General features: G+C 46.4%; 1 protein-coding gene across 5 annotated transcripts in view; it reads right to left on the bottom strand.

Annotated features, from left to right (window-relative positions):
• Positions 1–24,190, bottom strand: part of LOC140425249 (RNA-binding motif, single-stranded-interacting protein 3) — a 2,012,293-nt gene that overhangs the window by 1,535,767 nt on the left and 452,336 nt on the right. For all 5 annotated transcript variants that reach the window (XM_072509361.1, XM_072509362.1, XM_072509358.1 and 2 more), the window contains exon 3: positions 17,334–17,402. In XM_072509361.1, coding sequence (XP_072365462.1) covers positions 17,334–17,402 — 69 coding nt within the window. The remainder of the gene's footprint in view (positions 1–17,333; positions 17,403–24,190) is intronic.

The raw sequence follows: 24,190 nt of genomic DNA, 5'->3' as shown, positions 1-24,190 counted from the left end.
GAGGCCGAGTTACAAACCATCATTGACACATTTACTGAGGTATATGAGAGAATGGGCCTCAGTCTAAACATCTGGAAAATAAAGGTTCTCTACCAGCCTGCTCCTGTCACACAAAAATGTCCCCCGACCATCAAGGTCCATGGAGCCCTTGGACAATGTGGATCATTTCCCATATGTTAGGAACCTCCTATCAGTGTGAGCAGACATTGACAATGAAATCCAATATTGACTCCAATGCTCCAGTGCAGCCTTCAGACACCCAAGGAACAGAATATTCGAAGACCAAGATCTCAAATCCAGCACCAAGCCCATGGTCTACAGAGCAGCCATGGTCCCCGCCCTCCTGTATGCATCAGAAACATGGACAATGTACAGTAGACGCCTCAAATCCCTGGAGCGATATCACCAATGCTGCCTCCACACAATCCTGCAAATCCGCTGACAGGATAGGTGCACCAATGTGAGCATTCTCTCCCAGGCCAATATCCCCAGTATCGAGGCACTGATCATGCTCAACCAGCTGCGATGGGTGGGCCACATTGCCCGCATTCCCGACACAAGACTCCCTAAACAAGTGCTCTACTCGGAGCTCCGCAATGGCAAGCGATCACGAGGAGGAAGAGAAAATGCTACAAGGACACTCTGAAAGCCTCCCTAAATAAATGCAACATCACCACTGACACGTGGGAATCGCTTGCCTTAGAACGCACAAGCTGGAGAAAAAGCATCCGCGAAGGTACCAATCAACTCGAGCGTCATAGGGTTGAGCAAGCAAAGGCCAAGCATAACCAGCAGAAAGAGAGCGTAGAATCCAGAGTGTCCCACCCACCCACCTCATCAAACACCGACTGCCAAACCTGCGGCAGAGTATTCGGATCCGGAATCGGACCTTTAAGCTACTGCAGAACCCACCTCCCCCGGAGTGGAAGCAAGTCATCCTCAACACTGAGGGACTGCCCAAGGAGAAAGAAAAGAAGATATCCTAGGTAACTGAATATCATCCGCTGGAATGGCAATGCTTTGATTTGAATATTTCAATTTTTTCTTTTCAAATCGTTCCATGGCCTCACCCCTTACTAATGGTGCCAATTCTCTACACACACTGACTTTGGGTGTGTCTTTGCTGCACATTCTCTGAAATCAGCAGTGTTTGTGCTGTGTGTCCTTGAAATTCAGTTGTCTGGGTGCTGTGTACCCTTTGAGCTCATCAGTGTGAGTGATGTACCTTCTCTTAAATTGGTATTGTTAGCACTGTCTGTTTTCTAAACTCAGCAATGTGCTCTGTGCTTTCCCTAAAATCGATAGTGTTAACGTAATGCACTCACATGTTGGCATTTTATGTTCTCTGAACTTGGTGTGTTGGTGCTTTGTGTTCTCAAACTTGGCAGTGTTGGCCATGTTTGTTCCCCAAAATTGGTTATGTTGGCACTGTGCATTGTGCAAGTCCCACTTCAGGTTTTCTGCACATAAATCAAGTCTGACACATCAGTGCAATTCTGAGGGAACGCTGCACTGTCAAGTTTACAAATTAGCTGCCAAGTTTACAACATGGAAACAGTGACTGTGCTGGATTTTATGCTGTTTCATGGTCGCATGCATGCACATGCACTCATCTCACACACACATCTGGACTTTCTTGGGCCCCTGTGGCTACAGCCTCTTTCAGGCTCTCTTGGCCTCTCTTGGGCCCCTGCGCCCTCTCTCCTGCAGCCTCTGCTTCTCTTGGGTCCCCGTGGTCCTGCCTGGCCTCTCTCAGGCCTCCGCAGCTTTGTCCTCGGGCCTCCATTGCCCTGACCTTTCTCAGGCCCCTGCGGCCCTGGCCTCTCTTGGGCCTCCGCAGTCCCGGCCTCTGTTTGGTCCCCGCAGCCTTTGCCTCTCTCGGGCTCCTGCGGCCCTGGCCTCTCTTGGGCTCCTGCAACCCCTTCTTCTCTTGAGCTCCTGCAACCCTTGCTTCTCTTGGGCCGCAGCCCTGGTCTCTCTTGGGCCTCCACGGCCCCGGCTTCTCTCAAGCCCAAGTTCCCTCTCTCAAGCCCCCACAGCCCCGGCCTCTCACTTGCCTGTGAGTTTAACTTAAAGTATTTCCAGCTTGTCCAATCACCTGATGAAGGAGCTGATGCACAATCAATTACTCTCGAGACAAGGCGAGTCATAACTAATAGGCTTTAATCAGCTAGAACTGTACCCAGCAGCTTCGATACAGAAAGTAAAGGCTGCTGGGATGGCATTGGTTCTTATACCCCGCCTCTCAGGGCGGAGCTATGTACGTTAGCCAATGGTAGACTCCTAGGTCTGGCCAATGGTCATCCACCTCTCAGGTACTGCAATACCTGGTATTACCACAGGAGCTATGCTCTGAAAGCTAGTGATTCCAAATAAACCTGTTGGACTTTAACCTGGTGTTGTAAGACTTCTTACTGTGCCCACCTCAGTCCAATGTCGGCATCTCCACATCTTGTCCAATCAAAATTCAGTTTCTCAGTTCATTGGCTGCTGATAGGCTGACTAGTGTGCCTATCAGTATTCAACAAAGTGAAAAAACTGTCTTCGATTGGTCAAACTAGAAGGACAACTTTTTTAAAAATTGAAAACGGCTGGACCATGGAACCCAGTTTGGAAAATCCTGAAACTAAACCATTTATAACAGCAAGTGTTCTATTTATTTACTTTTACTTCAAGGAATTAGTAGTTGTGGAGGACAGCAATGTAGATTTCCCAACAAGGTTTCAGCATGCACCTTAGTATATCCACAAATGTGTCACTCTGTCATGCTCCCAAAATATTTTCTTAGTCATGTTACAGGTGAGGTGGGACCATTAAGGACTTCAAAAGAAACCTCTCAGGGATGCACAAGAGATTCTGCATCGTTATTGGTACAGTTCACAACAACATAAACACAATCCCAGTTTGGAAGGTGTGACATTGCAAAAAAATAAAGCACCGAATGGTGCCTCATGGTTTCCTGAATGAGGAGCAGCTGCGGGTTGCAAGCGCATGATGAGAAAAGAACACTGCCCCTGCTTTCTGGGGAAATAGGCGACTGGATTAACAGAATGTGGATGTAGAGTTTTGTTGGAGCAGACACAAGACGCAGCAAAGCAGACTTTCAAACCTCTTAATGTGTTAAAATCCCTCTTAGAATCTGTTACCACATTTGATTTTAATAGCCACACAGCTGAAAGACAATCTGTCATTTTATGTCGTTTGCTGACAAACACATTCCGCCGAGAATCAATTTGTCTGACAATAGAAACAGTTTGCAGTCTGTGCTGCAAACAGGAGTTGGGGTGTCACCAAGTGGTCTCAATCAGGAAAATAACTGGGTGGTGTAGGAATTACCAAGAGCCAATTAGGTAGGACAAGGGACCAGGTTAGCCCTGCCCTTGTGATGCTCTGAGCATCGGGCTACAAACACCATTGTAAATTCATCAATCAGACATACAAAGGAGGTACACATTGGCGAATCAGCACCTGGGCTTGTAACCTCTGACCCTTTGAGCATGGTTCCTCGGTGGGAATTTGGGATTGGTGACGTCAGCTTCAGTGTCAGCCTTTCCTCAGTGGTATTCTTACCTCTGAATTAGAGATTGGGGGTTCAAGCCCCACTCCAGAGATTCGTGCACATGATCTAAACTGGCACATCAGCACTGTACTGAAGTGCTATGGATTATTTATTGGTTGCGTCATACTGATAGCAGCGTAGTTGTTTCCCGTTAGCAATGCCTGCCAAGATTACCCAGCAGACTGGCTTAGAAATTCATCTCAGGACAGGGTATGATACCAGCGGTGGTATTATCCTCATCGACAATCCAAAGGTGATCCTAAGAAATGGGTCAAGCTATCCCATCAAGTGCAAACGTCCAATTTGAATCACATCCCCAGGACTTTGTAAAGTAATTGGTTAGTGTGACAACTGCATCTTTTTGTGTTGGAGGTTTGAATCTGGCTTGTGGGAGGTCAGCACCATGAATTTTGAATAGACTCTTTGACACTTAGTTCAGCAGCTGAGTGTTCCAAGTCATAGATTTGTGTTTTATTATCTATGCTCAGTTTACTCATTATCCAGATGTCACCAGAGTATGAACTTTGTCAGAGGACCCTTGACAGTTAGTAAGAAAGGGTTGGTCTTATGCTAAAGGTTGGTGCAGGAATTTTTAATGATCTTGACATTGCAAAATTAATAAAAGTTTGTACCACTGCAATCCATGGGCGGACATATCCCAGAAATCGGCCAAGTCCAATTTTGGGCAGGTAAAGTGGCGTCTGACCTGCAAACACCATTGGCGGATTTTTCCACCGTATTCTGCGGGACTTGGATTAGAAAATGCAAAGGTTTGGGTTTAACGTCAGATCGCTGGCAGGAAGGCCTCTATTCACCCGCCTTGCTGTGACCTTAGAGCTTCACTAATCCAGGTATCATAGTTAAAGGACACTCTTGCACAGAGCAAGCACTGTTCAAGTGAAAGGAAACACCCGGAGAGTTCTGGCCACCAAATGGATGTCCAGTTTTCAGTCTAATTGATGCCTGAAGAAAACTACAACCATATCCACCCCACATTGCACATCAGAGTGATAGCAGCTTCAACCACTAACTTACATCCTGTGCTCACATTTCAAGCACAGGCAACAGCCTAACCTGCACTCCCAGGCCAAGCAGTTTGTTTGGATCATGACGGTTAATGTTCTATGTAACTATAATGCTGGGTGTTCTGAGCGCCACCCTCAGCGAGTGATCCATGCCCAACTGTCGCCAGAGGATCCTCAAAGTTGTCCAGTCACCGAATGATTCTGCAACCCCATGACAATCAGCTGAGTTTGAAGCCTGTGCAGGAGGGGTTAACACTGCAGGAGCAATCATTGACACTCTCAGGAATTGAGTGGGCATAATTGCTTCAAGAACCAGATTTAAAGCGTGGCAATGTAACTGATATGGAAATATTCAGCTGCAGAAGAATGCTCAATCTTGAAATGCTTTGTCAATTGCATGGCCCACTATCCCACCCTGCACTGCTGCCCTTGCCCATAGCTTCCCTTCTTTCCATTCTCTCTTGCTCTGCTGCTCTTGCCTTGGCACCACAAGCCATGAAGAAGCTGCTGCAGAGACTTCCCTCCAAGCCCTCACCGCCCCCCCCTCCCCTGGAATCCGCAGAGCCGCTTACTTGCATTGGGATCCTCGTGAGCTAAGCTGCACTAAGTTTTGTGCACTCACGTCTGAGTTCTACCCGAAGTTCAGACTGCCAGGTGCATGCCTTTCAAGGCAGTTGCGGATTATGTTATTCTGAAAGCACGCAGATTTAAATTTATCTCTGTTTATGAAACAAACACATTTGGCCATAACCTCCAGGGTAATGAACCTGAGGGGTTCTGCAAAGATGTGCTGGGGAACACCCGCAGCTTCTGAATGTCCCCAAGTAAGGATTATACAAACTTCACAGTGGGCAATTGCCCTGCACTGGAAACCATCAGAAAATGATGGATTACATCAATAGTTCCATAGAATCTCTACAGTGCAGAGGAGGCCATTCGGCCCATCGAGTCTGCACCGACTCTCCGAAGAGCACCCTATCCCTCTAACCCCACCTAATCGTTGGACACTAAAGGGCAATTTAGTCAATCCACGTAACTTTCACATCTTTGGACTGTGGGGGGAAACAGGAGCACCCGGAGGAAAGCCTCGCAGATACAGGGAGAACGTGCAAACCCCACACAGACGGTCACCCAAGGCTGAAATTGAACACAAGTCCCTGGCCCTGTGAGGCAGCAGTGCTAACCGCTGTCACCGTGCTGCCTCAGTTAGTTATCCAGAATCAAACCCTCATCAAAGTGTGTGTGAGTTCCCCGCTATAGGGCAACTGATTTGTCCATCCACAAACCTCAGACCATCTTGTCAAGATTTTCTTTTTGTATTTTTCTGTGAACATTTAGTTCGGTAACCTGCTGCCAATATTTCCTGTTCAGTTTTACTTTTGACTGCCATGATGTGTTTGCATGGTCTGGCCACTTGGTGGCTCCATGAAGGAGGTTTTTGAATGCTCCCTTCACAATCCATTTGCATGTTGTAGAGAAATAAATTATATTCTCGAGTGACCATAGTTAATGCCATGGACCATTTACTCATAATATATATGTCCTTATAAGAATTTATAACTTTACAGTATTATAATGGGTTTTAAATTAACTCATCCATAAAATACTCATTTGTCTGTCTTCAATTCACGCTAAACATTCAGGAAAACGGCAAGTTGTATACAGCATGAGTTGATGTCAGTCGAATGTGTCTATTACCACTGAGTTCCTGGCATCACTAGTGCAGGGGTCGATGCTGGACTCACTACGGAGGAGACCTTGCGACCTCTGTCCCGGAAAATGGGACAGCATTGTTCCAAAAATAGCGGGGAGTAATTTACTGCTTTGTTCCAGCACTCACTGTGGCCTTTGTAATTTTGAAGGGGTCCTAAGAATGGAGGGCTCAGCGGGAGGTGGTGGAGGGGTGCAGGGGGGAGGGGTTGGAGAACAGAGTGGAGATTTAAGGCAAATCCACGACTAATTTAAGCATTTAAACCCACATCATTCGGACTCACCACCACTGCAGAATTCAACTGGGTGCCATTCTGCCCAGTTTCTACTGGCAGTCCAGCAAAAAGAAACACAAAGATAAGTAATTAGTTATTTCTCCAGTGCAGAAGGAACAGGAGTGCAAAAATCACCTGGGCTGCTGTCAGACCAGATCTCCTCACCTCCCAATTTATCTTCCAGAGGCGAGTATCCGCAGGGCACTACCCACAGTAAAGTATTAAACTGGCAGTGGCTCCAATCCATATTCTGATTTTTTATTGCTTCAGGAGACTTCCACCAACCTGAAAGGTGCAACTTGGCTGCCCAGCAGAAGGCCCTTGCCTTGGTAAAACGCTGGTAGAGCAGATTTGGGGTAGTAAGTCATTGCCTCCATTTAGACTGCATCACTGTTGCCCGTGTGCAGCGGGAGTTAAAATCTTCCCACAAGACCTTTTTGAAATGTTCACCATCGCCCTTCAAGTGTGCTTTTGGCCTTTGCTGTTGTGCACAGGTGCCTATTTCATACAAATGTGATTATAAACCAGAGGAATGACAGAAAATGGGATTTTTAGGATTACAGGGCGATGGCCACCTCATTCAAATATAACTATCCACTTCTAGAGGCAGAGGGAAGTGACTCGGCAAATTAAGTGAATAAAATGTGGGCGGGAATTCCCATTCCAGTTTCCATCCCACCCACCTGATATGCACAAGCAGAAAATCCTGTATCTTGCTTCAACTGCCAGTTATGATAAATAACCTACACTTAAATAATCTTATGTGTGACAAACATACTTCTTAATTCTCTCCATTCTTCTTGTGGATGTGCCTACAACCACTTGTTATCAATTCACCATCCTGAAAGCAGGGCATGAGGCCTGAAAGGGAGGGTGTAGAGTTCGAGGCAGCCGGTCAAAATGGCGCCCCAATCTCCGAGAAACCGGTCCTGCTGACGAGCTCAGCTTACCAGTGCAGAAAATCTGCTAAAGTGTAGGCTCGTCGGGGAGAAATTCCCCGAGGCACAAAAATCCGGCAAAGTGACGGTGAATAGAAGGGTGAATCTCTGAGAAACACCCTGCCAAATGCACCTGAAAGCAGATTTTGTTTTATGTCCGCTGAATCACGCCCATAGAACCAGCAAATTTAATCTTTTTACGCAGCATTCTCACTGTAAAAGTCATTGAAAATGTTAAACCTTGTTAAATGCAGTATAACTGATCTTTAAATGTTGTACTCATCATAACTACTGCTGAAAAATCTCTTTGGCCCTGGAAAATTGATTTTACAAGAACAACTTGTACAGTGCCATGGGAGGGGCTTTAGAGCCAGTGACGTACTTCGAGATCATAGAATTTGCAGTGCAGAAGGAGGCCATTCTGCCCATCGAGTCTGCACTGGCTCTTGGAACGAGCACCCCACTTAAACCCACACCTCCACCCTATCCCCGTAACCAAGTAACCCCACCTAACCGAAGGGCAATTTAGCATGGCCAATCCACCTAACCTTGCACATCTTTGGACTTCTTTAAGTGATGTCACTGACATAGGAAACACAGTTTTGTGCAAAGCATGCTCTCACAGACAACAACATGACATTGACCAGACTTTCTTCGTCACATTTATGCATTGAGTTTCATTTTCCAATCATTTGCCCATTCTACATTTTTATCAATGCTTTCCTGCAGTGCTGCAGTATTGACTAACTGCCCCATTTTAGTATCATCTGCAAATTTAGAAATTGTGTTTTGAATCCAAAATCCAACCTCTGAAGGTAAAGCAGTGATCTCAACATTGCTTCTTGTGGAACATCAACTCTCAGCTTATGCCACTCTGAATCATTACATTTTACTCTCACTATGCTTTCTGTATTGAAGCGAGCAGGCAATCAATTCTGCCACTTGTGCCCTGGTTCCACATTCTTTGCCCTTGTTCATTAGTCTATTATGGGGCAGATGAATTACATATCTACATTACCATTGACTATTCTCTCTGTTAACTCCACAAAAAAATCAATAATGTTGCTGAAGCAAGATTTTCTCTTTTGAAATCCATATCGACCAACCTTTGCAATATTTCTCATTCCCAGGTGTTCTTCTAGTCTCCCATTTAGTAAGTATTCCATTACTTTTCCTACCACCGATGTTAAACTGACTCCACCCATAGTGGGGTGGAGTCTGAGTAATTAAATGGTTTAAAGAAGGAGATAGGTATATTTCTGATTAAAACAACGGGTTAAAGGGATATGGGGAACACGCTGGGAGGTGGATTTGAGACCAGGAAGAGATCAGCCCTGATCTGATTGAATGGCGGAGCAGGCTCAAAGGGCTAATTTACCTACAATGACATCTGTCCTCCTTTTTAATTATAGAAACTACATGGGCTATCTGCCAGTCCTCTGGTACACTGAATTAGACCATAAGACCATAAGACATAGAAGCAGAATTAGGCCACTCGGCCCATCGAGTCTACTCCGCCATTCAATCATGGCTGATATTTTCCTCATCCCCATTCTCCTGCCTTCTCCCCATAACCCCTGATCCCCATATTAATCAAGAACCTATCTATTTCTGTCTGTTATTCATCCGGCTTTACAGAACCCCAAAATGTTTCATGGAGTTCAACCGACCCGCAACTTTTAATAGATTGTGGCGTGGGAAGCACACGGCGTACTCTCCAGGTGTGATACAGCAATTATGGACAAATGGTTTTTAAAGCAAAGCAATGTTTATTCTATGAACTCAAGTTAACCTTTTAAAAACAAACACTGAATATCTTAACACCCAAAGATGACCCCAAAAGACAAGACAAAATAATCCTTCAAACTGTTCCTTTAAACATCCAAAAGACTTCAAACTTCAAAAACAGACATGAGAATACATTCAATATATTTATAGTCTTTGGATTTGCAGACATCAACAGACCAGCTCTGTGTTTCTTCCTGCAGCTCTCAGCAAAACAGACAGACACTCCCAGCTGCCTCCTCAAACTGAAACCAAAAGCAGAAGTGAGCTCAGCTCCCCCCACCCTCTGACATCACTTCAGTAATATAATCAGCTCCATTTCTCAAAGGTACATTGCTAAAACATCCATTTCTTACTCTCACGTGACATGTCTTAAAGACACTCAGTGATTTGGCCTCCATAGCCTTCTGCTGCAAAGGGTTCTACAGATTCCTCACCCTCTGGCTGAAGAAATTCCTCTTCATCTCTGTTTTAAAGGATCGTCCCTTTCGTCTGAGATTGTGTCCTCTGGTTCTAGCTTTTCTTACAAGTGGAACCATCCTCTCCACGTCCACCCTATCCAGACCTCGCAGTATCCTGTAAGTTTCAATAAGATCCCCCCTCATCCTTCTAAACTCCAACGAGTACAAACCCAGAGTCCTCAATCGTTCCTCTTACGAATTAGTAAGTATTTTTAATAATGCCTTTGCTATCGCTTTCGTGATTCTTTTGAAATAGGTGGATGCAATCCATCCTGACCTGTTTAGCTTGTTCAATTTTATTTTGTTTTTATTTTAAACACACTTATTTCATTCACCTCACATTCAATATCATGTCTATTATCTCCCTGATAAATACTGAAGCAAAATAACTACTGAATGGATGGGATTCTCCAGCCTCCCAGCTGCGCGTTTCCCAGTGGCGGGAGGCAGTGTCTGTTCGCTGGCTGCGGGATTCTCTGCTCCCGATGCTGTCAATGGGAATTCCCACTGAGGCCGCCCTACGCCACCGGGAAAGCCACGGACAGGCTTGCGCTGCCAGCAGGAGCACAGAATACCGCTGCTGGTGAATGGCCGAAATTCCGGCCAATGTTTCTGTCATCCCTCTATTGTTACCTGTGGTATCCTGTATATCCCTTAATGAGCCTATTCCCATCCCAAGCTTCCATTTTTATTGATGTATCCATATGAGTAAAATACTTTACTATTCGTTTTATGTTCCTTTATGATTTATTTTCATAGTTCTTCCTTATCCTTGGCTTATCTCATAATTTATTTGTATTCTCTTAAATCCTGGACTCTATCGTCTCTGTACTTCTGCTTATTTCGAAACCCTCAATTGTTCCCTGATGTTTTTACTCATCCATGGAGTCTCACTACTGTTTAGCTTGTTCTATCCTTTTAACGGAATATATTTTTCCTGCACTCTGTTGAACGCTGTTTTAAATGTTTCCCATTGATGTTCTACATATTGTTGCCCATTTTATTTTCCCAAGTTTTCTTCTCAGCCCCTCAAACTCAGCTTTCTCCAATCTATTGATCTGGTTTTCATCATATTTACACGAGTGTCAGTGTGGGGAGTATCATTCCTTCAGAATAACTTTTCAAAATTACATGATCCTAAAAAAATAATTTTAAAAATTCTTGTCTCATATTTAATTCCTTTTGAAAGATATTTCAAAATATCTTAATCCTATTTTCTTTTGTGTAGCTTAAAACTGAATTATAAATCAGTTTTTTTACTTCCTGGTTTCCTGTCTGTGTGAAATCTGCAATCTTATTGGTTGATCAGCCTGCTTGGTGACCTCACTGTTGCTGGATGCTACAGGTTTCCTATAGATGGCACCAGATTCAAAATCACATCGGAATTGGGGAAGTTGGTACTCCTGAGCATGCTACATCTTTGTAAGTAGCTTTCATTGAGATCAGCAGTGAGCACTGTTCTTCACTACTGACCATACAATTTGGACCAATACTCCTCAGTGTGATCAAAGTAACTGGAATATCTGTGGTAATCTGGTGCATGTCCCATTTCCCGAGAACCTCTAAGCTATTATTCTTTTAAATTCTGATTTTATCACTCCTGGGTGGCTATCAGTGACTAGTATGGCCTGCAACTAGCTATACCTGTAGCAGATCTACTGATCCTTTGAACCCAGCAATTTCTCTCTGGTGCTTTTACGTGAATTAATTGGGGCAAATTAATGCAAATTATGTAATTTTAAACAACTTTTCATCATTCTGATAATTAATTCTTAACAATTAACCAACAAGTATATTATAATATTAACATAAGCTATGAATAACATATACCTAAGAAAGGTCAAAATGATGACTGATTAACACCTATAGTACTGATACACAAAATTAATCATCAATAATGCGCACTCCGCAGGTGCATGATTTCTAATATAAAGAAGAAATGTGTCCCCTTTAGATCATAGCGAAAGACACAGCACAATAAAGATAGACATTTCGCTCTGCAGTATCCTGGCTTCCACCTGTGGAACATAACTCAAAATTGTGCAGTCCCAGCCAGCTATTTTCTGTTCATTAACTTTAATAGACTGAAAATTATGGACTGAGTCTGCATAATTTTGCAAATGCACTGAGTGTAAACCTTCTGTTGGAAACAGTAATAATCATTTTGATTTGTTTATGCAGTTTGTGCCTCCATGTGGCTGCTTCTACCATTTGTAAAAATAGAAACCTTCAGGGTGCATTTTTCCCCAAATTGCAAAGAGTATTGGATCAGGCAGGAAAAGTGGTGGATCAGACATGCTTCATGGTTGCCTTTTCTCATCTGATTTAACAGCACTCTGTGCAATTTCAAAGTGTTGGCGAGGATCACACAGCTAGCTGGGCGGCACAGTAGCACAGTGGATAGCACAGTTGCTTCACAGCTCCAGGGACCCAGGTTCGATTCCGGCTTGGGTCATCGTCTGTGCAGAGTCTGCACGTTCTCCCCGTGTCTGCGTGGGTTTCCTCCGGGTGCTCCGGTTTCCTCCCACAGTCCAAAGACGTGCAGGTTAGGTGGATCGGCCATGATAAATTGCCCTTAGTGTCCAAAAAAGGTTAGATGGGGTTACCGGGTTACGGGGATAGGGTGGAGGTGTGGGCTTAGGTAGGCTGATCTTTCCATGGGCCGGTGCAGACTCGATGGGCTGAATGGCCTCCTTCCGCACAGTAAAGTCTATGTCTATGTCTTCTATGTCTATGGCTATAAGCTGGAGGGGCAGTGCCTAAACAGAATGGCAAAGCCTGGATTCTGGGATCGGGGCACCTCCGCCACCCCCCCACCCCACACTGCCTGTGGAGATCACGACCACCCCCCCCCCCACCCCCTCCCAGCAGCATCACATGGTCAGCATGACTGACTTTCGTTTTTGAATTTTCATTTTGTTTTTAAAAGTAGTGATTCGCACCGGCATAACGTCACACCGGTGGAAGGGAGGACACATCATTTACGGACACTACTGTGCCAAATCTAATAATCATATAATAATGTATTAAAATTTATGAAATCAGGTTCACGCCCCTTCTGGAGCTGGAAACTTGGAAGATCTCAAACCGCGATCTTGCTGGCGTAAATCCCATTTTTGGCCCTCTTGAGATTTAGCAGCTATTATGGGATTTGCGCCTGCGGCTAATGTTTGCTGTTGCAGCGGTCCATGATTGCCAATCTCTTGACTTTACAGAGATTCTGCTGCATTTTACTGCTCAGATCCCTGCACCTCGTGACCCTGTGCCAAATGGTGACAAGCCTTCATTCTCCTCATCTGAAGGAAAGCCCTTACAAAGAGTTTCCTGCAGTCTGTATCATTGACCTCAGGGGCTGTGTGAACAAGTTAAAGTGATACATTTAGTGAGCATGTCCTCTGCAGGTTTCCCTCCATCTCAAAGCCAGCAGAGTCATACTATGCCCTTCACCACCTGGTCTCTGTCTCGACATGGCATCCCACCCACCTCTTCCAGAGAAAGCAATTCCTGGAGGACAAAGATAGCTGTTCCTCCCGTTCATCCATGAATGTGTATGGGGACACTGCTCTGTGACCAGGGTGATGAGAGCCATGTACATGTAAAATCACACGGACACTTTTCCGCTTGTCTCCACTAACCTCAGTACCATTACCAGCGTGGAAGAACAACTGCATGAAGTCTTGTCAGCCTTGACCATTTACCTGGGAGCACAACGGTTTGGAGTCCTGAGTTGGTGGCCCTCCACCAGCTGTGCCCCTAAGAGGCATCCACCTCCCTCCTTCCCTTCACGCCTGCCTCTGACAGCAACCATTGGCAAATGCACAGATTAAAATGCAGTTCCACACCGTGCTGAGATCTCGATGCGAGGAGACTCACGAGTAAGGAACAAACCTTGCTGACCTCTCAAACCTCCTTAAAGAAATTAATAAGCGGCTTCCAACTCCGGGTGAACCCATCCACCGACCCCCTCTAGGCGAATTGAAGTGATTCCAATCTTAGGAACTCGGCCAGGTCACTCACCCACATCCCTGCTTTCGGCGGCTCCGAGTCCCGCCACCCGAGCAAGATCCATCTCCGGGAGGCAAAGGCCAAAATATTGGCCTCTCTCACCCCTGGACTCCCAGGTCTTCTGAAACCCCAAATATCACTACCTCCAGACTCGGGACCACCCCCACCCCCAGAACCAGTGCCAGCCCCACGCCCCTACCCCGCCCCCACTCCAAGAAAGCCTTCCTAACCCATGGGATCTCCACGCCCACACAAATCCAGAGATCAGCGTATTGATCTTCTTAAAAAACGACATGGGGACGACATGGGGCCGAAGACTGGGAGGTTCTGAAACACAAACAGGACCTTGGAAGCACCGTCATTTTTACTGTCTGCACCCGCCCTGCCAGCGGCAACACATTCCACCTCTTAAAATCCGCTCTCATCCACTCCACCAACCAAGCCTAGTTCAGCCTATGCAACTGCACCCAGCTCCGCGCCACCTGGATGCCCAAATATCTAAAACTCGCGCCCACCACCCTAAATAGAAACTCCCCTGGCCTCCTTTCTTGCCCTCCAGTCTGAATTAGGAACACCCCATTTTTCCCCATATTCAACTTGTATCCCATGAACCGGCCACCCTCCTCCATGATGCCCCCGATACTGCCCACCGGGTCCGAAATATACAGATACAGGGTCGTCTGCATACAATTAGAGCCTGTGCTCGTCACCTCTCCCTCAATCCCTCTCCAGTCCCTTGGTGCCCTAAGGGCCATTGCCAGCAGCTCAATCACCAAGGTGAAGAGCAACAGGGAGAGCGAAGACCAATGCCTGGTAAAAACATGCAGTCCGAAGTATCCCGAACTCACTCGGTTCGTCCGCCACTCACGACTGATGCCTTATATAGCAGCCGGACCCAGTTCTCAAACCCCCGCCCGAACCCGAACCGCCCCAGCACCTCCAGCGAATACGCCCACTCCACCCAATCAAATGCCTTCTCCGTGTCCATCGCCACCACTACCTCCACCTCCTGCTCCTCTGAAGGCATGAATACATTGAGAGCAGCCTCCTCACATTCGCCGACAACTGCCTCCTCTTCACAAAATCCGTTTGATCTTCGCCTATCACACCCAGAGCACAGTCTTCGATTCACGAAGCCAACACCTTCGCAAATAATAATGATATCGGGCGGTACGACCCACACTGCTCTGGATCCTTATCCTTCTTTAAAATCAGGGAGATGGAAGTCTGTGACAGTGTAGGGGGTAGTCCCCCCCTCCCTCGCTTCATTAAAAACCCTCACCAGAGTGGCCCAGGTCCGCCACAAACCTTTTCCAGAACTCTTTCGAGAACCCGAAGGACCCCGAGGCCTTCCCTGCCCATTGCCCCCATACTCTCCATCACCTCCCTCAGCCCAATTGGAGCCCCTGGTCCCTGAACCAGCCCCTCCTCAACTTTGGGGAAACTCCAACCCATCCAGGAACAACTACATCCCCTCCTCCCCGGTCAGGAGCCATTGGGGGGTCGGGACATACCTTAGCATGGGAGACATGAGAGGCCATAGAGAAGTGGGTGAGGGGCACAGCTTGGCAGGGGATCATGGAGGGTGGGTAGGGTGCATGAGGTGGCATGGATGGGCATGAGGAGTGCCACAGGGAGTTGTCGGGTGGTGAAGCGTGAGGGCTGGAGGACTTTGCTGTTTTTATTTGAACTGGGAGAAAGTCCCATAGCACCGAGGCTGGTCTTTTAAACAGCTCGCCTCTGCACCTGGCAGACCCTGTAGCTGCCTCCGTACTTTTTCCTGGGACTGCAGCCTGGATGTGCATCTCACCCATCCCCCTGCACCCCATGATAATCGCATTCTTTTGGGCACTTTCCCCTGACGCAGGCGGACTGAACCAAGGATGATCCCGTCACCCACTATCCACCTCAACGATGAAAATCAAGGTCATTATGTTTCCTGTCTCAGCATTTCTAACTAGGACTGAACAAGACATCAACCTTATGCATATAACATACAGACAGATACCTATAGCTCAAACGTGGTTGAGACTAACGGAAACATAGCACACAGGATAACCTCTAACGATTGCATTGAAATAATGAAGTGAGACAGTTTTTGATCTTCTGACTGAAATAAGGAGTGTTAGATTGGGACTATCTCTGAAAGAAAGGTAAAACTGTCATATTTTGCTCATTTTATTTTAGGGACTGACCAGATGCACCAAAATAGTCTTTCACACTCCTGTACATTTCAACATCACAAATAAACCTCAAAGGCAAGAATCATGTAGCCAAAAACAATATTAATACCAGTTGTGAGTAATCTGCATGGGCCCATCCTGCTTTCCTGGAGTAGAAAGTTGACTGGAACTTAATCATTCTTTCCTACTCTATTTATTCAGTTGATATTTTACTGGCACAATTTAAAATCTTTGTGTCTCTGTCATGTCCATTTCACGTAAGAGTAAATTTTGATTGTGATTTTAACAACAGGAAAGAAATGGATAAAACACCCTGTCATGATTCTGTGCATCAAAATGGGAACAAACACTAATAATAAATGCACAATTTGATTAACAACAATAATAACAACGTAAATAGAGCTCTGATAAATATTATTTTAAGTCAATTGTGTTATTTCATCAAATTTCTAAAACACCTTGGGCGGGATTCTCCGTCCTGCCAGCCCCGTTTCCCGGTGCGGCCCCCCACTGGCAGCGGGATTCTATGTTCCCGCAGCCAGTCAATGGGGTCTCAGACCACACTGTCGGGAAACGCGCGGGAGCGGGTGCGCTGCCAGCGAAGTGGAGGATCCCGCCAACCGGAGAATGTGCTGCTTTACTTTAAGAAAACATTGCAATGCACGGCAAACATCATTCTAGTAGTACTGTGTTAACAGGAGGAAACAGTAAGATTGTGTTGCGTGTGATCTCTGTGAGGAATGACTCAAGCATTGACCTACACCGCTCATTACTGTCAGAGAACATTTAAGATATTTATATTGACTGGCAGATGAAAAGGGAATGCTAACTGTATTTTCATTTGTTTCGGAACATGAGACGACATACCAAGAGCGACTGGTGATTAGTACATATTTTTGTGTCAGTTAAGCAATGTATGAAATTCATGATGCTTGTCAGGCAACTTGGGCATATTTAGCATCTGTCAGGTTAACTAGCTAACACTGCGTTTGAATGCAGATGGAATAACCAAATGTTTTGATGATCCAATATGCTATGAGCTAATATGGCATGTGTGATAGGAAGACCCAATAATGAGTTCACAATTTCAGTTGTGGTGTCAATGGAAGGTTCCAGGCTTCCTGCAGCTTTTACACATCTCCCAGTACTGAAAGGGATTTAGGGACATGTCCCCTGTTATCTCTCTTATCAAAGTACATGGGAAGATCCAACAAGAGAAAACCACAGCAAATAAAAGTCACGAGGAAAGTTTAGAATTTAAACACTGGATAGCCATTTTCAAGTAGAGCCAGATTGGTCCTGACATACTCCTTCCTTGAGTTGGCACACATTTGATTTAATGCTTTTCACATTTCCATTGCATTAATTCTTGAATATTGTCTGGAACTATACCTGGTGTGGCTGTGAGCTTGACCACCTGCTGTATGAGGGAGCACCGGCAGTCTTGGTGGTTGATACTCTCTGTAATTAAATAAAATTCAATTCAATGACAGCATAATGCAACCTCGAATACAGTCATTAAGTAAATATTTTTTTCCATATTTAGGATGACTCAGCTTCTTGACAAATACCCTGGTGCTATTGTTTCGAGCACCAAGTAAATCACATTTTTAATAAAGCAAACTCTCCTGGTGGTAATTTTGAAGTTGTTGTGACAAGCCATATCTTGTCTTTTGTCATTTCCTACTTTTGAAATGCATTATCTCTTCAGCCTTGCTGACTCAATAGACAATGCTGAAGGATTTCAGCCAAGTATTGCAAATTGTTTGTTTGGACAAAATACAACGAACAGTAAAATCACATTACTCTGTCTACTGAGTCATGTTGATATTAATAAAGAGGAGGTGTTGGGCATCTTAAAAAGCATTAAAGTAGATAAGTCACCAGGGCCTGATGGGATCTACCCCAGAATACTGAGGGAGGCAAGGGAGGAAATTGCTGGGCCCTTGACAGTAATCTTTGTATCCTCATTGGCTCCAGGTGAAGTTACACAGGACTGGAGAGTAGCCAATATTGTTCCATTGTTTAAGAAGGGCAGCAGGGATAATCCAGGAAATTCTAGGCTGGTGAGCTTTACATCAGTGGTAAGGAAATTATTGGAAAAGATTTTTAGAAATACGATTTACTCACATTTGGAAACAAATGGACTTATTAGTGATGGACAGCATGGGTTTGTGAAGGGGAGGTCGTGCCTCACTAATTTGATTGAGTTTTTCGAGGAAGTGACAAAGATGATAGATGAGGGAATGGCAGTAGATGTTGTATACATGGACTTCAGTAAAGCATTTGACAAGGCACCTCATGGTAGACTGGTACAAAAGGAGAAGTCACATGGGATCAGAGGAGAGCTGGCAAGTTGGATACAGATCTGGCTTGGGCACAGAAGACAGAGGGTAGCAGTAGAAGGGTGATTTTCTGAATGGAAGGCTATGACGAGCGGCGTTCCACAGGGTTCAGTTCTGGAGCCTTTGTTGTTCGTGGTGTATATAAATGATTTGGAAGAAAATGTAGCTGGTCTGATTAGTAAGTTCGTAGACTACACAAAAGTTGGTGGAGTTGAGGATAGTGAAGATGATTGTCAGAGGATACAGCAGGATGTAAACTGGTTGGAGTCTTGGGCGGAGAAATGGCAGATGGAGTTTAATCCGGACAAGTGTGAGGTAATGCACTTTGGAAGGTCCAATGCATGTAGGAATTACACAATAAATAGTAGAACTCTTGTGAGTACTGACAGGCAGAGATATCTGGGCGTGCATGTCCACCGATCACTGAATGTGGCAACACCTGTGGATAAGGTGGTCAAGAAGGTAAATGGCATGCTGGCCTTCATCGGTCGGGGCATTGAATATAAAAATTGGCAAGTCATGTTGCAGCTGTACAGGACCTTTGTTAGGTCTCATTTAGAATATTGTGTACAATTCTGGTCGCCACACTACCAGAAGGATGTGGATGCTTTGGAGGGGGTACAGAAGCGATTTACTAGGATGTTGCCTGGTATGGAGAGCATTAGCTATGAGGAGAGGTCAGATAAACTTGGTCTGTTCTCACACGATGGAGGATGAGAGGCGACCTGATAGAGGTCTACAAGGTCTATGAGTGGCATGGATAGAGTGGATAGTCAGATGCTCTTTCCTAGGCTAGGAGAGTCAAGTACTAGGGGACATAGGTTTAAAGTGCATGGGGAAAAGTTTAGAACAGCTGTGCGAGGGTGATAAATATATGGGAGGTGGTGGGAGCAGGTACAATAGTGGCATTTAAGGGGCATCTAGACAAATATATGAATCGGGGCGGGATTCTTCGACCCCCTGCTGGGTCAGAGAATCCCCGGGAGGCGGCACGAATCCCGCCCCACCGCCCCGACGCCGGATTCTCCGGTGCCGCTTTTCGGGCGGGAGGCAGGATTCCCGCCACGCCGGTTGGGGGCCGTTGGCAGCGCCCCCCCGGTGATTCTCCGGGCCCTGATGGGCCGAGTGGCCATCCATTTTTGGCCAGTCCCGCCTGTGTGAATTACTCACCTCACGTACTGGCGGGACCTGGCAGGTAAGTCATCGGGGACGCTCCTCGGGGGGGGGGGGGGGGGGGGGGGGGGTTGGATCCGACACCGGGATGGGCCCCCATCGTGGCCTGACCCGCGATCGGGGCCCATCGATCTGCGGGGGGGCTTGTTCCGTGGGGGCACTCCTTTCTTTCGCGCCGGCCCTTGTAGGGCTCCGCATGGCCGGCGCGGAGAAGAGAAATGCGCCAAAATTCGCCGGCCGGTCTGCGCATGCGCGGAACCATGCCGACGGTACGGTGCATGCGCGAGATCACACCGGCCCTTCGGCGCATGCGCGAGATCACGCCGGCCCTTCGCTGCCGCCTGGAGCGGAGCCAACCTCTCCGCTGTAGACCTAGCACTTTTGGTGGCTGTTGGCGCCGGAGTGGTTGGCGCCGGTTCTCCCGCAGGCGTGGGGACTTAGTCCCCAGAAGGGAGAATCCAGGCCAGGGTGGAATGGAAAGATACGCACTACGTGAGTGCATACGGTTTTAGTTTAGGCAGGTACCATGGTCCGCGCAGGCTTGGCGGGCCAAAGGGCCTGTTCCTGTGCTGTCCTGTTCTTTGTACTGTTCATACAATATACACGTAACATTAATGCAAATGGCAAAATAGCAAGAATGCAGGAAATCAAAAAATAAATGGAAAATGCTGGAAATACTCGGCCGGTCAACCAGCTTCTTTGGAGACAGAAACAGTTAACGTTTCACGTTGATGACCTTTTGCCAAGAATCGAAAAATGTTACAGGTGAAACCAATTTTAGGTAGGTACAGAGAGAGGGTGGGTCAGGGGAGGTAGAAAGAATAAATATGAAGTTTGCAATAGAAGGTGAGAATGATTTAAATAGAGAAAGGAATGATGGGTCAAGTTCACAAGGGTGGTAATGGGATCAGTACAGAAATAAAAGCTGGTCTCGAGGAGCTGTAAATGGCAACAACAGAACTTTAGCAGCATCTGCTGGCTGAAAACCATGGGAGCAGCGGCTATAAGCTGGAATTGTACAACTTTGTGTTGCGTGTGGAAGGTTGTAATGTGTCTCACGGAAAGATAAAATGATCTTCCTTGAGTTTATATTAAGTTTCTTTGGAGAGCATAGGAGGCTGAGATCAGAGAATGGAAGGAGGGCCGAGAATTTAATTGGCTAACGACTGGAAGTTCAGGGTCACTCTTGCAGACTGAACATATTTGTTCAGCAAAGTGATCACCCAATCTGCATTTGGTCCCCCCAACATAGAGGAAACTACATAATAAGCCGTGAATATAGTACACAGATTCTTTTTCACGGGTCAGCATCTTGACATGGTGGAAACGCTTGTTCATTCTGATGACCACCTGAGTGATGCTTGGGGGATCGCCATGCTCCTTGCAGGCCAGCAGAGGTACAGAAAAGTCCAGTCTAAAATGTCTTCAACCATAGAACTGGCAAAATACTTTATGTGAGCAGGATTTCTTTTTTGGAAATGTTTTCTTTTGGTTTTTAACATTTTATACAAAATCACAAAAATATACAAACAAATGCCTTTAACAAAACACCAACCCCTTACAAATACCCCCACAACCTACCAAAAACAACAAAAACAAAACAGAAAAAGATAAGTAACCCTTGAGCTACCCAACCCACCCCCCCCCCCCCCCCGCTTCAGCACGCCAAACAAATAACAGCGACCAATTCTCTGAAATACAATATAAACGGCCGCCATCTCCGATGGAACCCTTCAACCGACTCCCTCAGGCGTAATTCACCTTCTCGAGGTTCAAAAACTCCATCAAATATCCGAGCCACGCCAAAGCACTTGGCGGTGCTGCCACCACCAGCCCAACAGAATCCACCACCGCGCCACCAATAAGGCGAAGGCCAGGACATTAAGCCGCACCTGTCTACAGCTCAGGCACACCCGAAAGCCCAAAAATAGCCGCCAAGGGGCAAGGTTCTTGCGCAATATTTAAGATCACTGATGTGGTGTCAAAAAAGGACCTCCAGAAACCCACCAGCTTAGAAAAGGACCAAAATGTGTGTGTGTGTGTGTGGTGTGCTCCCTTGAGCAGCGCTCGCACCTATCTTTCACTCCCTTAAAAAAAAAAGGCTTATCCTCTCATTAGTGAGGTGCACGCGAAACACCACCTTTAGCTGGATAAGGCTCAGTCTCGCACACAACACGTAGCATTCAACCTCGCAGCGTCTCACTCCACAACACCTCCTCCAGTATTGGCTCCAACTCCTCCACCCATTTTGCTTTCACCCATTCCACCAAACTCAACTCTTCCCCCGCTATCCGTGCATACATGCCGGATGTACTGCCCTCCTCCGACCCTGAACAGGAGAGAATCCGCTCCAATAAGGAAGATGCCGGCACCACCGGGAAAACCAAAAAAAAACCTCTTCACAAAACTCCGCACCTGGGGGTACCTAAACATGTCCGGGCCAAGAGCCCAAATTCCTCCTTCAGCTCCTCCAAGCTGACAAACTGCCCCTTCAAAAACAAACCCCTCACTCTCTCGACCCATCTTTCCCTCCACGTACAAAATGAGGCATCCAGCCTTGCCAGCTCAAATAGATGGTTCGCACAAATGGGAGCCAGCCTTGAAGCTGCTCCAACTTAAAATGCTGGCGGAGTTGCCTACACATTTTTAACGTGGCCACCACCACCAGATTCGTTGAGTACTTTGCTGGTGCCAACAGAAGTGTTGCTGTTACCAGTGCCCCCCAAACGTGTCCTCCTACATGACTCCGACTCGATCTGAACCCAGAGAGTCCACAGGTCCCCGCACCACCCCTTCACCTTCTCCACGTTAGCCACCCAATAATAGTACAGCAAATTTGGCAATGCAAAGCCTCCTGCCTGTCTCTCCCTCTGAATCCTCGGGACCTTGCCCGCCAAATAAAACCAGAAATAAACCACTCGACCTTTCGGAAAAACGGTTTGGACAAGAACACTAGAAGACACTGGAATAAAAATAGAAATCTCAGCAAGATGTTCATCTTGATCAATTGGACCCAGCCCGCCAATGATGTGGGCTGGATTTTTGAGGAGTTGTGAAGCCTACAAGAGCATATCAAAATGATGGGCGGGATCCAGATGTGGAGATCCTGCACCCAATTCCCAGGAGGGAAATCCAAACTCAGCTGGGCTATTTGAACTCAGTGAGTTCAAATATTCCTGATTTTGGCCTTTGTAATGGACTTAACCTGCAGTGTATGAGTCACGAATTGATAGAGTCGAACTAAACACTCTTGAAAGGGCAACAGGATCTGGGTGGGGGACTTCAATGTCCATCACCAAGAGTAGCTCGGTAGTACCACCACAGACCGAGCTGGCCGGATCCTAAAGGACTTGGCTGTTAGACTGGGACTGCAGCAGATGAGGGAACAAACAAGAGGGAAAAACATACTTGATCCAATCCTCACCAATCTGCTTGCTGCAGATACATCTGTCCATGACAGTATCGGTAGAAGTAACCACCGCACAGTCCTTTTGGAGACAAAATCCTATCTTCACGTTGAGGATACCCTCCATCGTGTTGTGTGGCACTACCACTGTACTAAATGGGATAGATTTTGAACAGATCTAGCAACTCAAGACTGGGCATCCATGAGGCGCTGTGGGCCATCAGCAGCAGCAGAATTGCATTCACCACAATCTGCAACATCATGGCCCGGCATATCCCCCACTCGACCATTACCACCAATCCAGGGGACCAACCCTGGTTCAATGAAGACTGCAGGAGAGCATGACAGGAGCAACATCAGGCATACTGAAAAATGAGGTGTCGACCTGGTGAAACTACAACACAGGACTACTTGTGAGCCAAACAGCATAATCAGCAAGTAATAGACAGAGCTAAGCGATTCCACAATGAACGCATCAGATCTAAGCTCTGCAGTCTGGCCAAATCCAGCTATAAATGGTGGTGGACAATTAAATAACTCACTGGAGGAGCCCAGCACATATGTGCAAAAGACAAGGCTGAGGCATTCGCAACCATCTTCAGCCAGAAGTTCCGAATGGATGACCCATTTTGTTTTCCTCCGGAGGTCCCCAGCATCACAGATGTCAGACCTCAGCCAATACAATTCACCCCACATGGTATGAAGAAACAGCTGAAGGACTTAATACTGCAAAGGCTATGGGCCCTGACAATATTCTGGAAATTGTACCGAAGACTTGTGCTTCAGAACGCACCTCAATACAGCTACAACACTGGCATCTACCTGGCAATGTGGAAAATTGCCCAGGTGTGACCTGCAAACATGAAACAGGACAAATGCAACCCAGCCAATTACCGCCCTATCAGTCTATTCTCCATCTTCAGCAAAGTGATGGAAGAAGTTATCAACAGTGCTAACAAGCGGCACTTACTCAGCAATAACCTGCTCACGGATGCTCAGTTTGGGTTCCGCCAGGGTTACTCAGCTCCTGACCTCATTACAGCCTTGGTTCCAACATGGACAAAATAGTTGAATGGCAGAGGTGAGGTGAGAGTGACTGTCCTTGACATCAAGGCAGCATTTGACCAAGTATGGTATCAAGGGGCCTTAGGTAAACTGGAGTCAATGTGAATCAGGGTGGAAATCTTCCGCTGGTTGGGGTCATACCTGACACAAAGGAAGATGGTTGTGGTGGTTGAAGGTCAATCATCTCAGCTCCAGGACATCACTGAAGGAGTTCCTTAAGGTAGTGTCCTGGGCCCAACCATCTTCAGCTGCCTCATCAA

The sequence above is a fragment of the Scyliorhinus torazame genome, chromosome 6 (genome assembly GCF_047496885.1).
Source record: "Scyliorhinus torazame isolate Kashiwa2021f chromosome 6, sScyTor2.1, whole genome shotgun sequence".
NCBI classification, from domain to species: domain Eukaryota; kingdom Metazoa; phylum Chordata; class Chondrichthyes; order Carcharhiniformes; family Scyliorhinidae; genus Scyliorhinus; species Scyliorhinus torazame.
Note: the sequence above shows the minus strand (reverse complement) of the source record. Positions and strands in the feature narration are given on the sequence as shown.